Raw genomic sequence first — 17,070 nt, forward strand, 5'->3', positions numbered from 1 at the left:
AGTATTGACCATCTGGTGATGTCCATGTACAGAGTCATCTCTTGTGTTGTTGGAAAAGGGTGTTAGCTATGGCCAGTGCCTTCTCTTGGCAAAACTCTGTTAGCCTTTGCCCTGCTTCATTTTGTACTCCAAGGCCAAACTTGCCTGTTACTCCAGGTATCTCTTGACTTCCTACTTTTGCATTCCAGTCCTCTATGATGAAAAGGACATCTTTTTTGGTGTTAGTTCTAGAAAGTCTTGTAAGTTCTCAAAGAACTGTTCAGCTTCTTCAGCATTAGTGGTTGGGGCATAGACTTGGATTACTGTGATATTGAAAGGTTTGCCTTGGAGAGAAGCTTTCCTAACCCTATTCTAGAAAGCCCTACCAGAGGAGGTTATGCAAACTGTATCCAGTGCTCTCTGGGTATCCTCAGGGGATTGGTTTAGGACCTGAGCAGGTACCAAACTCCAGGGGTGCTCAAGTTCCTTACAGAAAATGGCTTAGTACAATCATAGACCATAAGTGATAGATTATAAAGGATCTGACATATCACACTAAGGAATTTGGACTTTAAAACTCAATTTACAGAAAAATCTTTTTTGGAAATTTGCAGAGGGCTGACTAAACTATATCTGCTAAGTTGAGCTGAACAAGAAAATTGAGAAGAGTGACCTCAACGGTCAATTTTTGATAATAAGAAAGGAAGGTCCCCACAGACCCCTGGATCTGGCTGTGGATCCTTGGGGTTGTGTTGACTGTGACTGATTTCCTGTGGCTTCTTTTCTCAGATCCTGGAATGATTCCTCTCTACCCACATAGCATGATGACATTCAAGGCTGCGACAAACTCTTCTGTTATCCTCCCCAACACCTCAGAGTCTTCACATCTTGTTCTGGTGTCCACCTTTCTCTGCCAGTCAGGAATCCAGCAGGATTAACTTAAATTACTCATGTAATTCTGTCCCCTTTCCCTGTGATTGGCTGAGGGAGAGATGGGCCAACAGACAGGAAGGAACCCAGGAGGCTTCTGGGAAAGTTTTCCTCTCTGCAAAAGACACACACAAGCCTACTGTCTTCTCTTCCTTTGTACATCGTATTGATGTGTGACACCTGGAATTGCCTGTCCTCTATATCATCCAACACAATGTCTTACATAGTGTAGTTATATAAGTTTATGTTTCATTGAAAATGTATAAAGACTTCCTATCAGTAGGATGGTTGCTATCTCTTCGGTAGATTAGGAAACTGAAAGAGATGTATTAGCATAGATTAGGCCTAGAGAATAAGCGGGAATAAACCCAGGTCTCATGATTACTAGTGCTTCAACATTACCAGGATGCTTCTCTTTTATCAGATTCAGATCAAAAAGCTTCATAAAGATTGGCATTTATTAATTCAGGCAGAGAAAGACAAATATTGTATAATATCACTTATATGTGGAATCTAAAAATACAATAAACTAGTGCATATAACAAAAAAGAAGCAAATTTACAGATATAGAGAACAAACTACTGGTTACCCGTCGGGGTGGGTAGGGATACAGAGGTGGGGGAGTGGGTGATACAAACTATTGAGTGCAAGCCAGGCTACAAGGATATATTGTACGGGGAATTTAGCCAATATTTTATAATAACTGCAAATGGAGTATAACCTTGAAAAACTGTGTAACAGTTTTTAAAATAAATTTTTAAAAAGATTAGCATTTGTACCTAGACAACAAAGCTAAGTATGAAGGTGAAGTAAATTATTAGATGAGATTAAAATGACTTTAAATTGATTATATCATTATATAAGCCATCTGTGGTTGATCTACAAAAATATGAAAAGATGGATTCCAGTGCTTTGTCAAGTTGAGAGATACACACACATCTGAGTCAGAGAGCCATCCTATCCAGGAACAATAACCAATAACAGCTTCCCAATCAGTGTGCCTCAAAGGTCCCTGGAGAATACAGACACTGTCTCATGCATTAAAGAACCTCTTCCCCTATCCCCATGTCACAGTCAGTTCTGGCTGCTATAACAAAATATCATAGATGGGGCAGCCATAAACAACAAATTTATTTATTTCTCATAGTTCTGAAGGTTAGGTGTTTGAGATGAGAGTAGTTGCATGGTCAGGGTCTAGTGAGGGTCCTCTTCTGGTCTGCAGACTGCTATCTTCTCATTGTGTCCTCACAGGGCAGAAAAATAGCAAGAGAATTCTTTGGAGTCCCCTTTACAAGGGCACAAATTCCATTCATAAGGGTACCACCCTCATGACCTAATTATCTCCCAAAGGCCCCACCTCCTGATTCTATCACATTGGGGGTTAGGATTTCAGTAGATAAATCAGGAGTGGAGAGGAACACAAACATTTAGTCCACTATACCCAATATACCATACAAATACCATTACAATGTACATGTACCGAGACATGAAAGAAGTTTGGGAACCACAGGCCTATCTTCCCATGTCTTTTCCATATCTCCTATTGCTGTCTTTCATAAATCCTCCAGGTCAGAGATCTGATTAGTTCACTGCTGTCCAAATACTTTTTGGCTTGAAGACTTCACCTCTGATTCTTCTTGCCTTACATCCTGGACCTCCCTTTGCATATTTGAAATGTTTGAAATCTCACTCAAAGTGACCTCCTCGAGTAAACTTTTGTATTATGGAAGGAACATAAAATATAAACCACTTGGCCTATATTATCACATTGCAGTTTTTTCATCTATATATCTTTTCTCTCTAGGCTACAAATAATATGTCTAAAGCCTGTCTTAAAGAACCTTCCTCAAAGCAAATAATTCATTCTTCATCTATTTATTGACCACTGGCACATCTTACTGTGTTCTTACTTTCTAATCTGCTTGATCTTGTGGTTCCCATAGTGTTGAATGTGATAATAAGGTCAGACTATTTGATTATATTTTTTCAGTCACAATATAGTGTATGTCTACTCTATGGAAAACATAGTGCTGGATATATGGAGATTCACAGAAGGGCAAAAAAGAAGAAAAGAGAAAAACATACTAATAAAATGGGATAGTGATAAGGCCAAGAGGGGTTCTACCCTGAAAAATCTGGGGATACAACTAGTAAATAATTCCTCTGTGTGGAGGAAGTATCTACATATAGGAAGGAGACACTGGCCATTATTTCTCCCCTGAAACAATGACTACATATAGTCAAATTTTAGGGACTATATTAGGACTTGGGGAAGAGCAGGGTTCTTAATCTCAAACCACTAAAAAAGTCTGAAGTATTTGCAAGTTTAGTCATAGAACAGACAATATTTGCATAATTGGACTTAGATGAGTAGTTCCTACAGAAGCAAGAAGATTCAAGAGGTAGAGTCTAGCATTTCTGAAATAATGTATGTTTGTGTGTGTGTGTGGTGTCAGGTTGTCAGGACTTAGTTGCCTCTATCTGTTGAATGATCTGGGGAACAGAGTTGGCCAAGCTTATGGTCCCTCTGTGGTCACCCCTACCAGCCCCAAACTGCCACTTCCACTCCACCCACCTACCCCTCCACACATTCTAGGTAAATCACAGCTTGGCCAGCTCCTGGGGGGTGGCTTCTTGGTGCCTCCCTCAAACCAACCAAGAAGGCTAACTTAGAAGCTTCAAAAGCCACCAGGCTCCTATAGGAGTACTCCTTTATAGGAATACACTTTGGAAAGCTGATAAGATCCATCTAAATATTTGAGAGGCAGCCCTTGAGTTAATGGCTTACCCATTGATGTCAACTATTACAGCACTGTTTATAGAAAGCTAAGATCCAAGAGGCCTGTGGTAAAAGGAGACAGATTAGATAATCATTTATCTCTCAGAGTAATTGAGAGAAACTCTTAATTATCCATCTCCAAGGAACCTGTGAGGCCAAGGCTATGTTCACCTATTGTCCCTGGGCCTCAGTGGAGTCCATGAGAGCCTAGGTTGAAGGATGAACTCTGGTATAGGAAACCCTGGAAAGGAGGAGAAGGGCACTGTTTCAAGATCTAGAAGGAACTGAGGTTACTGGAATATACAGAGCTGCTATAAAAGTGACTGAGGATGGCTTTTCTATGGATTCTCCACTCCCCTGGGAATCAGGAGCCACCTCCCAGAGACCCTCTCGCTGGTGAGTACTCAGCTCCCAACCCAGTGACACCAAGAAACCTATTTTGTCTGCAGTCAATCACTGCTCTCAAGAAGTCTCCACCCCCAACACACACACACACACATGCACACATACACATACACACATACACATTGTACTTTCAGTCTGAGCCTGTGATATTTTGGAGCCTAAATGTTTTGAAAAATAGAAAACTGTCTCACCAACCTAAGGAAATGAACTTTCAGACCTTGTCTTTGAAAATGTTCAACTTGATAACCAGACCCCTGGATCACTAGGTTTCTCTTTCCTCATCCCTCAATTACAGGGTATGAACAAGGGGTCATTTGCATTTCCATGAGGGAAAATTCATTGAATGGGCTTCGCAGGACTAATGGGTTTCCTTTGCTCTTTAAAATCTTCCCACCAGGCTGGCTCTCTAATAGCATAGCTAGGAAGCCTTTCTCTCCACTGAGAACTAAGTGGAAAAATAGTTCACGTGTGCGTGTCTCATGAATGCATATCTGGTTTGAATCTATGTCATTTTATAATAATTGGTTTGCACTCTTGAAATTAAAAAAAAAACAAACAGTTCATAGAGTAAAAAATACATATACTTTCATGCTTAGTTCTCTGTGTGTGCTTTAACAGGAAATGCATTTCTTACACTTTTAAAATGAGCAATCACACATATAATCAAGTTGGTTAAAACTTCCTTCCTGGTAACTGCAACACTTCCTCTGCATCTGGATGTGAAGGGAGACCCAGAAAAGCGGAAGAGTTTAGAAGCACACTGGGTACGTTTGAATTTGTTTTGTTTTTAGAAATTAAACAAATGATCCTTCAACATCATTGCCTCTGCTGCTGTATCAGGTATTGCTTCCTTCTATTTTTTGCCCTTTGTTGGGTCTGACTCGCAATAGTGACACTTCCTTCTCGGCCAGAATATTTTTATCTGGAACTGCTGTCGCTCTTCTGACGATGCTGCCACTGACTGTTTCATCGTCTAGTCCAACCCGTGTGTGTGGATATTCACAAGGTTCCGGCAATAGCTTTGCAGGTGCATCAGTCCTTTTTTGTTTTTGTTTGGGAGGAAGAGGGAGGCCAGCCAGCCTTCAAGTTCTTACAGATGAATGATTTGCGATTAGTGTGCTAAACAGTGTTTTTAACGTCTCTCTCTCATAAAAGGAGAAAGCTTCACAGCCTCAACCATGAAGGAAAGCAGTGAGTATTTAGTCAGCCAGTTTTTTTCTGCATCTCGTATCTTGTAAGTCTGTTTGATGTCATGAAGGGAGAAGTAATTGCTGTGTATTTGCATGTTGCCTAAATTTGGACCTATTTTATTTCAAGTTAGTGCCAGTATTCGCAGCTTACAGTTCTCTTACTTTGTCATTCTGTAAAGTAGCAAAAGAGCAAATAGTGAAGGGCTTAAGCTGCAAGAGACAGTTCTCTGGGACAGTTGGTTTCATGTATTTAGTAAGCGTAACTTCATAATATGTTGAGAGAGGGACTGCTGACTTTAAAAGTAAATTTAAGTCAAGATTTAAGTCAAGAACAGAAGTTTGGATCTAATGAAACTTGCCTTTCTTACCTTTTAATCAAACTCTTCTTTTTGGTATATATCAAATGCTCCACTGTTTCTTAAGGAAATAAAGAATTACTTTTATGTTTCACTAACATTAGTACTTTAAGAATAGTATTTTCTTAAACATTAATTTTTGTTTTACTAATTGATTCTTATTTAGAATAAGAATCAAAATATTAAAGGGTAGTACTAAATAGTAAAATCAAAATACCTTATCCATATTTCAACTTTAATATGTTAAGCATTTCAATTGTTATTTGAAGAGTTTCACACTGCAATAAGTAACATTTATACTTAAATGCTTTGTGAAAGTAGGTCCTTATTAACTATTTGTGGAAATAGTGGATAAATTATTGAGAATACATTGGTGAATTCTAGTTATAGAGATGAAAATATTAGAGCAAAAAGAAGTTAAATAGTCAATAGGGGTCCCAAAGCACGTCCTTCCTTCCAACGTGTAGGTTCTCCAGAGGCAGATGAGATGAATTGGTACAAAGGTAACACTACTTGAAAGTTCATATTTGGAGAGTACAGCCCTGGGGACTCCCCTGAGATACTGCCCTAGTGGAGCAATGACAGTCAAGATACTTACATATTTCATGATTCACAGTTAAGAATATCTGCAAATGTTCTTGAGAGGAGCTTCACCAATTCTGATCTTTTTGAGTTTTATCAATGAAATGAGTACCTCTCCTCATTAGAAAGAAAAAAATGAAGAGAAAAAAAATAGACAGGAAGTTGACGGGGGCGCAGATACCTGATCCAGACAATTTGAAAAGGGATCATGAGGCAACTTGGATAAGGTGTCTGAGTCCCCCAGGAGACATGTGAGACTGAACAAAGAGGAAATAAGCCAAAGGCTTGCTTTCAAAGGGAGTTGTTTCAGCATCTCACATGGCACCTTGTAAACTAGAACTTGATGCTCTAACCGGATTATTTGACTCATCCATGCGTTTCAATATGCTTAAAACAATTACCACTTAGAGCCATTACAGTTCATCAGACAGCATGCTAGAATAGTGCTTTACCTCTCTCTTTTTTTCAATTAAAATTTCAAACATAACAGAAGTAGAGAGAATAATCAATGAGTCCCCATCTACCCATGGCCCACATTCAACAAGTTATTACCTTATTTAATGCTCCTGTCTACCCTCTGAAGTATTGCTAACCCCATTTGATGGATAGAAAACAGGCTCAGAGATTAGTTAAGCACCTCCTCCCCCAGTTTCTAAGTGGTGGGGCCAGGATTCCTGGGCCCCTATTCCAAACCTCCTGTGTCCTCCTGCACATGTCCCTGCCATCCGTCTACACCTTCTCCTTGCCAACTCACAGGCCGCCATAAAAGGCAAGCGCCCTCCCTCTGAAGAACCCTCTGTTCCTCTCTCTGCTCTCAGGTCACGTAGGGCATGGAGCTGGAGAGCCATGAACAGCCTGTGGTGCTGAGAGAGGACAACTGCCGCCGGCGCCGGAGGATGAAGCCACGCAGTACGGCAGCCAGCCTGTCCTCCATGGAGCTCATCCCCATCGAGTTCGTGCTGCCCACCAGCCAACGCAACACCAAGACCCCCGAAACGGCACTGCTGCATGTGGCCGGCCACGGCAACGTGGAGCAGATGAAGGCCCAAGTGTGGCTGCGTGTGCTGGAGACCAGTGTGGCAGCCGACTTCTACCACCGGCTGGGCCCCGACCACTTCCTCCTGCTCTACCAGAAGAAGGGGCAGTGGTATGAGATCTATGACAAGCACCAGGTGGTGCAGACCCTGGACTGCCTGCACTACTGGAAGGTGCTGCACCGGAGCCCCGGACAGATCCACCTGGTGCAGCGGCACGCGCCCTCAGAGGAGACGCTGGCCTTCCAGCGCCAGCTCACTGCCCTCATTGGCTACGATGTCACAGATGTCAGCAATGTGCATGACGACGAGCTGGAGTTCACACGCCGCCGCCTGGTCACCCCGCGCATGGCCGAGGTGGCTGGCCGCGACCCCAAGCTCTACGCCATGCACCCCTGGGTGACGTCTAAGCCCCTCCCTGAGTACCTGCTGAAGAAGATCACCAACAACTGCATCTTCATCATCATTCACCGCAGCACCACCAGCCAGACCATCAAGGTCTCAGCTGATGACACCCCGGGCACCATCCTCCAGAGCTTCTTTACCAAAATGGCCAAGAAGAAGTCCCTGATGGATATCCCCGAGAGCCAGAATGAACAGGACTTCGTGCTGCGTGTCTGCGGCCGCGATGAGTACCTGGTGGGCGAGACACCCATCAAAAACTTCCAGTGGGTGCGGCAGTGCCTTAAGAATGGTGAAGAGATTCACCTGGTGCTTGACACTCCGCCGGACCCAGCCCTGGACGAGGTGAGGAAGGAAGAGTGGCCACTGGTGGATGACTGCACTGGAGTCACGGGCTACCATGAGCAGCTGACCATCCACGGGAAGGACCACGAGAGCGTGTTCACTGTGTCCCTGTGGGACTGTGACCGCAAGTTCAGGGTCAAGATCAGGGGCATCGATATCCCCGTCCTGCCCCGGAATGCAGATCTCACAGTTTTTGTGGAGGCAAACATCCAGTATGGGCAGCAAGTCCTTTGCCAAAGAAGAACCAGCCCCAAACCTTTCACAGAAGAGGTGCTCTGGAATGTGTGGCTTGAGTTCAGTATCAAGATCAAAGACTTACCCAAAGGGGCTCTGCTCAACCTCCAGATCTACTGTGGCAAAGCACCAACCCTGTCTGGTAAGGCCTCTGCAGAGACTCCCAGTCCCGACTCCAGAGGCAAAGCTCAGCTTCTCTACTATGTGAATTTGTTGCTTATCGACCACCGATTTCTCCTGCGCCACGGGGAGTATGTGCTCCACATGTGGCAGTTATCTGGGAAGGGGGAAGACCAAGGAAGCTTCAATGCAGATAAGCTCACATCTGCCACCAACCCCGACAAGGAAAACTCAATGTCCATCTCCATCCTCCTGGACAATTACTGTCACCCCATAGCCTTGCCTAAGCATCAGCCGACCCCTGACCCAGAAGGGGACCGGGTACGAGCAGAAATGCCCAACCAACTTCGGAAGCAACTGGAGGCAATCATAGCCACTGATCCACTTAACCCTCTCACTGCGGAAGACAAAGAATTGCTTTGGCATTTCAGATACGAAAGCCTTAAGGATCCCAAAGCATACCCTAAGCTCTTTAGCTCAGTGAAATGGGGACAGCAAGAAATTGTGGCCAAAACATATCAATTGTTAGCCAGAAGGGAGGTCTGGGATCAAAGCGCTTTGGATGTTGGATTAACAATGCAACTCCTAGACTGCAACTTTTCGGATGAAAACGTAAGAGCCATTGCGGTTCAGAAACTGGAGAGCTTGGAAGACGATGATGTTCTGCATTACCTGCTCCAACTGGTCCAGGTAGGGGAGGCGCTCATGTCAAGGAATTTATCTGCATGTGCAGACAGTCACCATATTAAGCCATCTTCCAGTGCACATTGTCCAAAGAGAGTCAATGATCAGTCAAAGTAGATCTCTCTTTTTTTTTTTTTTACTACTCAAAGAGTAGTAAACATTTCCTTTTACTTTTTTTCTGTCTTTGAGGGCTTTCTGACCAGCATTTTGATGACACGAATAATTCCACTTTTTTAGGAGAACTGGCCCAGTGGGAATGAGAGTTTACACTGTTAATGATAGACTTGACTTATTGAATTCTCCCTTATGCCAAGGCTCCAAGTGATCTACATAGTTTTCATGTATTATCACATTTAACTCTCCCAACAATGTTGATAGCGGTCCAGTTAATATTTGCATTTTATATATAAGGAAACTGAGGCACTGAGAGGTTAAGTAATGTGCCCAAGGTCACATATTTTGAAAGACAAATTCAAACCCAGAGGTCCGACAACAGGTCTGCTCTTTTCATTGTGTCCCAATATCTGCATGTGTGCAGGATAGTATGTCCTAGAGAGAAAAGGTCATACTCTCTGATCATGTTTGTCACAATTCATAGAGTAACATCTCAATTCTGAATGGGACCTTGAAAGCCCCTCTCTTTAGACAGGTCTGGTACTCTGTTTCCACTCTTCTTCATATGCCTTTCCCTGTGTCCAGAGAGACTAAATCATTTGTCAAAGGTTTCCTTAGGAAGTTAAATAAAGGAGGACTGGTTCTCTTGCTCACTATAGACATTCTCAAAGTATATTGTACTGCTTGACAAGCAAGAGGGAAGACAGGAATTGGAAGAGAATTCTACTTTACAGAGCAGATGTGTTCATTCACTAATTCAACAACTCAGACTGAGTGCTTCCCCTTTTCTCGTTGTTGGATATAGAGCAGTGATCAAAACACAGCTGGACTCTGCCCTAGTGTAGCCTGTAGTTCATGGAGACAGACATCAAGTGAGGACACATACAGGCAGATATTGAATAACATATTGTGACAAACATTTTGAGGAAAAGCTATAGAATGCTATGAGAAAATAGTCAGGAGTCCTGGGGACACTTAATTTAGATTGAAGAAGCCAAGGACAATTCTGAGTAGGTGATGTTTGTCAGGCTAACTGTTGGACACCAAACTGTCTAATCATTATCTATATTTATAAGCAGTTTCTGGAGTTTTCTGATGCAAATTTTGGATAGTCTAAACTTTGAATCTTCACCCTCCCATTACTCAGATACTTGAAACATAGTTGGCCTTTGTCTCTATCTAATCAAATATACCCAAAGCTTTTCTCTGCCCATGAGTTCAGAGGCTAGCCTAAACACTAATGAAAATTTAATAAAAATCAAAGTATCCTCAGTTTTCTAGCTCGCCATAACAAAAAGAACATGAGGCAAATTTGAAAGGGATCTGCTTCAAGTCCCAAGGCCATCATGAATTATTTTACATTGTCATTTTCACAAGTGAACTTTGCAGGCTTGGAAAATGTATAGTATTCTTCTTAGAAACGTGTAAATAAAAGAGGTCAGTGATATTAACATTGAGTTTGTGGTCCTAAATTTGAAGAAGAGCAGTCATTTGCAGATATGGCCAAATGACTCATTCATTCCTGATTAAAATGGTCTCCTCGTTGAGACCTGCATCATCTTTACAGAAGTGAAACACGAAGAAGGTCAAAAAGACTCACATTTAGGTTAAAAACTTAGTAACACTTCTGAAGTGACTACTGGTGGCTAAATAACCATATTCTCAGAACTAAGATCTTAACTACAGTTAGAGTGGCACCAATTTGAACATACATCATCTTTGAAAGCATGGGGATAATTGAAATATTATCAAGTCAGTATTGATCATTTCCAAACTGGAAAACCAAAGTAAGGATTAGAAGTTACCCAAAAGTTCCCAGGCCCTAAAACATAAAGTGAATGGAAATTTCTCCTGTTTCTTAGGGAAAAGGATAGACCATGTCTGTTTATAAAGGAAATACTCCTGAGATATTTAATTTTAAACTTCTCTATATGCTTATATATCACATCTATCCTGTAACTTTATATATGCACCTCTAATAATCAAACAGTATTTGTTAGTCTTACTGCATTTAAAATTATGATCTATTGCAGACATGAAGAAAAGTACAGAAAATGATGTAATAAATATCCATGCACCCACTAGAATTTAATTTTTTTTCAGTTTTTTTTTTTTTTTGGCTGAGTAGCATGTAGGATCTTAGTTCCCCCACTAAGGATGAACCCGTGACCTCTGAATTGGAAGCACAGAGTCTTAACCACTAGACCATCAGGGAAGACCCTACATTTTATTTTTTATTTGCCCAGGCTGCCCTGGGGAAGGAGTTAGGGTGGGAGTGGGGGACAGAGTTTGGGGCAGCCACCCACCTGGGCCTTATTTTTTTTTTTTTTACTTTTAATTGGTTCTTTTCTTTTTTCAGCCATAGGGCTGCCACCTTTGTAAATATCTCCGTGTTAGCCAAGTGATGCGAAAACTACTCAACACTGCTAAACCTGAGGAAGCAGATAAAACAAGAGATTTTCAGGCAAAAAAACCCTGTATACTCTGAATCATAGAAGGGAGTGATGATTACTCTGTTGCAGTAAGAACCTGGGAGGCAGTTGAGTGACTTGCTAGTGAGATGCCAAGCACATATCTTGAGCAGAAGAGGAGCTACACAATTTTTAGGATCTTCATATCTAACAGATATTTTTCTCCCCAAGTGTACAATATCCCCACTGTTTATTTTCTTCCCAACAACCTTTCTTTCCTTCCCCTTTTATAGACTTGTGTCCGTCTTTCTCTTCTATCCTTCCAATCAGAATCAGGTAAGCCCTTCATGGGAACAAAAGCCCTCCCCTCTTCCTCTTTAAAGTTATCAAAAGCACGTTATTATGAGTCAAGAGTTCTGGCTTCTAATACTGGTTCTTAAGCAAGTGGTTCACTCTGGCCCAAAGTACCCTTGAAGAGAAAGGGCTGAACTTAAGTGACTGGTCAGTTTCTCATCCTCCTATCCACACAAACCCACCAAGGCAGAGACCAATTTTTCTCCATTTCCTGTTTCCTGATTAACCAATGGAGAATGCAGTCCTACAAATGCCAATATGTTCTTTCCTTAGGCTGTGAAATTTGAACCATACCATGACAGTGCCCTTGCCAGATTTCTGCTGAAGCGTGGTTTAAGAGTAAGTACTTCTATTTTGATAAGAGCATGACATTTAAAAGGTTATTGAGAATTGACTGATAGATCTGGAGCATTAGTCATAATAATTTTAACCTTCTTGTTTCCACTCTCAGAACAAAAGAATTGGTCACTTCTTGTTTTGGTTCTTGAGAAGTGAGATTGCGCAGTCAAGACACTATCAGCAGAGGTTTGCAGTGATCCTGGAGGCCTACCTGAGGGGCTGTGGCACGGCCATGCTACGGGACTTCACTCAACAAGTCCAAGTAATCGACATGTTACAAAAAGTCACCATTGATATTAAATCACTCTCTGCTGAAAAGTATGATGTCAGCTCCCAAGGTATGGGTGGCTCGATTTTCTTGGTGCTCTTTCCAAATGCCTTTGTCTCCAAATACCATCCCTGGGATCCTTATTCCTTCTGGAAGGCAAGTCGTACCTTCCTCAGGGTAGCCAAGAATACATTTTTAAATTTTCTGTCTTTCTTCAGTAAGAAAATTTCAAGTTCTCCCTTTACAAGTTAATACGTTTTGAAATGATATTTATAGTCTAATGATGAAAGTATGATAATAGATGTTAAACTCTTTGAAAAATTAAAACTGCATTATGCAGATGTAAGATGTATTTTTAAAGAGCAACTGTGCACGTACACATACACAAAGATTAGTTATTTCCAAATATTTACCCTTTCAAAACATGCATATAATTTTCAAATCTTCACTCTTTCAAAGTAATGAATTATTGAGAATTTTTTCAATTTTTTAATATATATGTATATGTATACCTCATACTTTGCAAGATGTATATATATTTATATATGTGCTTCTTATAAAATATATATATCACCACCTCTATGTTCCAGTGTTGTCTTATCTCTAAGAAATTCTAAATGAATCACTCTTTATCTATATTCCCATTGGTTTTGGTTGATACTACATTAAATTAAAGCTATTAACACATTTTTCTGGTCTACTGAGCTGTATGAGCCTTGAGCTATGAATTATCTCTTATCATGCTTGTATACCTAGATTCAGCATTATAGCTCATAATGGACCCTCACTAACATATTCAACCAATTTTAAGCTTTTGAATATTTTGATTTTCCATTTTTCCCTTTGATTCTTTTCCAATACACCAATAATTCTCTCTCCTACAAATAATGGTGATAATAATCTTACCTTTTTTGTTGTTGTAAGAAAGAAAGGAGAAAATTTGTACCAATCTCCAGTCTATCTGTTACCCAAGCAGTAATTTTCCATTTACATATTTGCCTTTAGAATTTTGAGGCTATCATATTATTTCTATACAACCTAACTTCCTCTTTTGAAAAGAATTTACCAAACCCCAACCAAATCCATTTAATATGGTCTTCAGATATGTTTCCTAAATCAGATGGCAGTTTAAAGTTTCACATGTTGGAAAGAAAACTACAGTAATTCCCTAGCATTATTCATAAAGCATCCTTCTGTACCTGTCTGGGTATGCCATATATATTCAGATATTTCTGTCCCCTGTTGTAATGTGTGTGCATAGTTTGTTGGTCTCAGTAAACCTGTCACCATGAAAGGTTAGTTTCTCAAGGACAGAAACCTACTCCCTTTTCTCCTATTCTTCACCTTACCAAATGTGTAGAATGTTGTGAATATGTGTGATTTCAGGAAATGTTATAGGTGATATTGGTAATTTCTTGAACTCATATAACTCTTGTGTGCTTTTGACAATTACAGTTATTTTCCAACTAAAGCAAAAGCTTGAAATCCTACAGAATTTGAATCTTCCCCAAAGCTTTAGAGTTCCATATGACCCTGGACTGAAGGCAGGCGCACTGGTGGTAGGTATCGTTGTGATGTCTCCCTGTGGTCTTCATGTCTTGACAATGTCTCTGCCTGCTTCACCAGGCCTTAGTGAATAAAAGCTGACATTTACTGAGATACAGGGAAGCTGGAAAGTCCCTGGATGGGCTTCTGTCAAGCTGTTCCGCAACTGCTAGATACTAAAAACCTCAGCACTGGGCAATGTCCCATCCATTTTAAGTCAGCTTTCTTGAGGAACCATTTGTATACAATAAAATGTATCCATTGCAAGCTTACAGTTCAGTGAGCTTTGCCAAATGTACACAACCACATAACCATCACCACCACCTCCAATTATTTTGGCCACCTGATGTGAAGGGCTGACTCATTAGTAAAGACCCTGATGCTGGGAAAGATTGAAGGCAGGAGGAGAAGGGGATGACAGAGGACGAGATGGTTGGATGGCATCACTGACTCAATGGACATGAGTTTGAGCAAGCTCTGGACTTTGATGAAGGACAGTGAAGCCTGGAATGCTGCAGTCCATGGGGTCGCAAAGAGTTGGACATGACTGAGCGACTGAACCGAATTAAACCATCACCAAAATCAAGACAGAGAATATTTTCATAGAAATTTGTAGAAAAATTCTTTCATATCCCTCTGTGATTAATCCTCTCCTCCTTCCGTACTCCATTCTGGATAACAGATCTGTTTTCCATCATGAAATTTTGCCCCTTCTAGAATGTCACAAAGTGGAATCATACAATATGTAGTTTTTGTTATAATCAATCTTTTTAATTTTAGCCATTCAAATGGGTATGAAGTGGTACTTCACTGTTATTTTTATTTTCATTTCCCTAATGATGTTGAGCATCTTATCATGTGTTTATTCTCCATTTTTTTTTGAGAAGCTTCTTTTCATATCTTCCATTCATTTTTAATTTGGGCTATCTTTTTATTCTTATTTACAAGTTACTTATATATTCTGGATACAAATCCTTTATCAGGTATATAGTTTACAAATATTTTCTCCCAGTCTATGGCTTATTTTTCATTTTCTTATTAATGTATTTCAAAGAGCAGAAGATTTTAATTCTGATTAAGCTCAATTTATCATTTTTTTCTTTTATGGTTCACACATTTTGTATCCTAAGAAATATTTGCTTTATCCAGTGATTTACAACCAGGGGTGAACCCCTACCTCCTCCACCAAGGGATGTTTGGTAATGTCTGGAGACATATTTGATTGTTCCTACTGGGACAATGCTACCAGCATCCAGTGGGCAGAGACCAGAGATGCTGCTAAATATCCTACAATACACAGGATAGCCTCCCCACCAACAAACAATTATCCAGTCCAAACTGTTAGTAGTGCCAAAGTGGAGAAACACCTCCTAATTCAATGTGACAAATTTTTTTCCTAAAGTTTTAATTCTCACATTTAAGTCTTTAATCCATGTTTAATTTTATACACAATTAACAGTAACCTGGCTCTTTAGCAAAAGCACACACTACTTACTGTCCTTTTGAAGTTAGAAATTGGTTCATGCTCAGTCACTTCAGTCCTGTCTGACTCTTTGCCAGGCTCCTCTGTCCATGGGCTTTTCCTGGCAAGAATAGGGGAGTGGGTTGCCATGCCCTCCTCCAAGGGATCTTCCCCACCCAGGGATCAAATCTGCATCTCTTGCATTGCAGGTGGATTCTTTACTGCTGAGCCACTGGGGAAGCCCGAAAACTTAGTAGGAATAATGATATAGTAATACAGCTTCCTATCATTTGCTTTTTTAAGGTCACATTTTTGATCCATAATGAATTCACTTTTGGCTAAAACTCCTAAGATTTTCTATTTGGAAAGAGTAGCTGCTAAATCACCTTTCTCCCACCTTGAATTCATTTCAATGTTACTTGGGTTTTCTGGAGGGGAAAGGCATTGTATAATATCGGAGTGCAAGAGTTTCATTTATTGCTGTTAAATTTCACCTTGTTAGATTTGGCCTAGAATTAGATTGCATCTAATTTTGCAACAACCACGTTTAGGCAGTATGGTAGCAACAGAACTCTTTTTTCAAATTAATTCTTAGAATGAGGCCAAATATATAAACAAATAACAGCAAAATTGCTCTGTGTTAGAGGGGACATAAAAGTACAAGAGTCCTATGAGAGTGGAATATCAGAAGATGGGATATGCCATGCCTCCTTGGCACTCCACAGATGCTTGGGTTTCCTTGGAACACACTTTGAGAACCACTGGTTTAAGCATTGTGAATTGCTTTCACTAGCATTTTTGGATTTGGTGAAAATGCCATGTGCATTTTTACCCAAATCACTGAAATCCTTCTCCAACTGAAAACTTGTTCCTAGGTGTTTATAGTGATGCTTTGCAGGAAGATGTATGTCTCCACGATGTGTTTTCAATTGTGTGTAGGAAATACATGGCTGTTTTCTTACAGATTGAAAAATGTAAAGTGATGGCCTCTAAGAAAAAACCCCTGTGGCTTGAGTTTAAATGTGCTGACCCTACAGCTCTATCAAATGAAACAATTGGAATTATCTTTAAACACGGCGATGATCTACGCCAAGACATGCTTATTTTACAGGTATACTGTTGTTAAGGATTTTTTTTCAGTTGTTCAAAAAAGAAGTCTGTACTAACTGTAAAAAAAAAACAAAACCTTCTACTGACCCTGTTCCATTCTCCTATTTTGTATAATGAACAGTGATCAAAGATAACATAATAGAGTTTTCAGTGGGGGAGTATGGCCACAGACCATTAGATATGAATCTAGTGAGCCTCATGGTTCTGTCCACTCCTGAAGAGATGCATATCCAGCATTCCCAAATAACCTGAAACACATCCCTCACCTAACTTCTTTTCTATACACCCCATTCCTAGTGTGGTAGCGTGAAATAGAGATACATTCACCCCCAAGCATCTACTTTATTCACATTCATTGACATTCGTTGATTCATTCACATTCATTCATTACACACTCAATGGACGTGGATTTGAGCAAACTCCAGGA

At 40.6% G+C, this 17,070-nt stretch overlaps 1 protein-coding gene across 6 annotated transcripts in view; it reads left to right on the forward strand.

Annotated features, from left to right (window-relative positions):
• Nucleotides 1–4,821: 4,821 nt before the first annotated feature.
• PIK3CG (phosphatidylinositol-4,5-bisphosphate 3-kinase catalytic subunit gamma) overlaps nucleotides 4,822–17,070 on the forward strand; it is a 43,464-nt gene continuing 31,215 nt past the window's right edge. For 2 of the 6 annotated variants that reach the window (XM_081535917.1, XM_081535914.1), the window contains exons 1-6: nucleotides 4,822–4,933; nucleotides 7,040–9,046; nucleotides 12,193–12,258; nucleotides 12,371–12,596; nucleotides 13,982–14,085; nucleotides 16,498–16,644. In XM_081535917.1, coding sequence (XP_081392043.1) covers nucleotides 7,052–9,046; nucleotides 12,193–12,258; nucleotides 12,371–12,596; nucleotides 13,982–14,085; nucleotides 16,498–16,644 — 2,538 coding nt within the window. In that variant the 5' untranslated portion in view covers nucleotides 4,822–4,933; nucleotides 7,040–7,051. Of the gene's footprint in view, nucleotides 5,285–7,039; nucleotides 9,047–12,192; nucleotides 12,259–12,370; nucleotides 12,597–13,981; nucleotides 14,086–16,497; nucleotides 16,645–17,070 lie in introns of all 6 variants that reach the window. The other 4 variants (XM_081535916.1, XM_081535913.1, XM_081535912.1 and 1 more) reach the window with 3 other exon arrangements.

Source organism: Giraffa tippelskirchi, chromosome 10 (genome assembly GCF_054371585.1).
Source record: "Giraffa tippelskirchi isolate mGirTip1 chromosome 10, T2T-mGirTip1v1.2.pri, whole genome shotgun sequence".
Taxonomy (NCBI): Eukaryota; Metazoa; Chordata; class Mammalia; order Artiodactyla; family Giraffidae; genus Giraffa; species Giraffa tippelskirchi.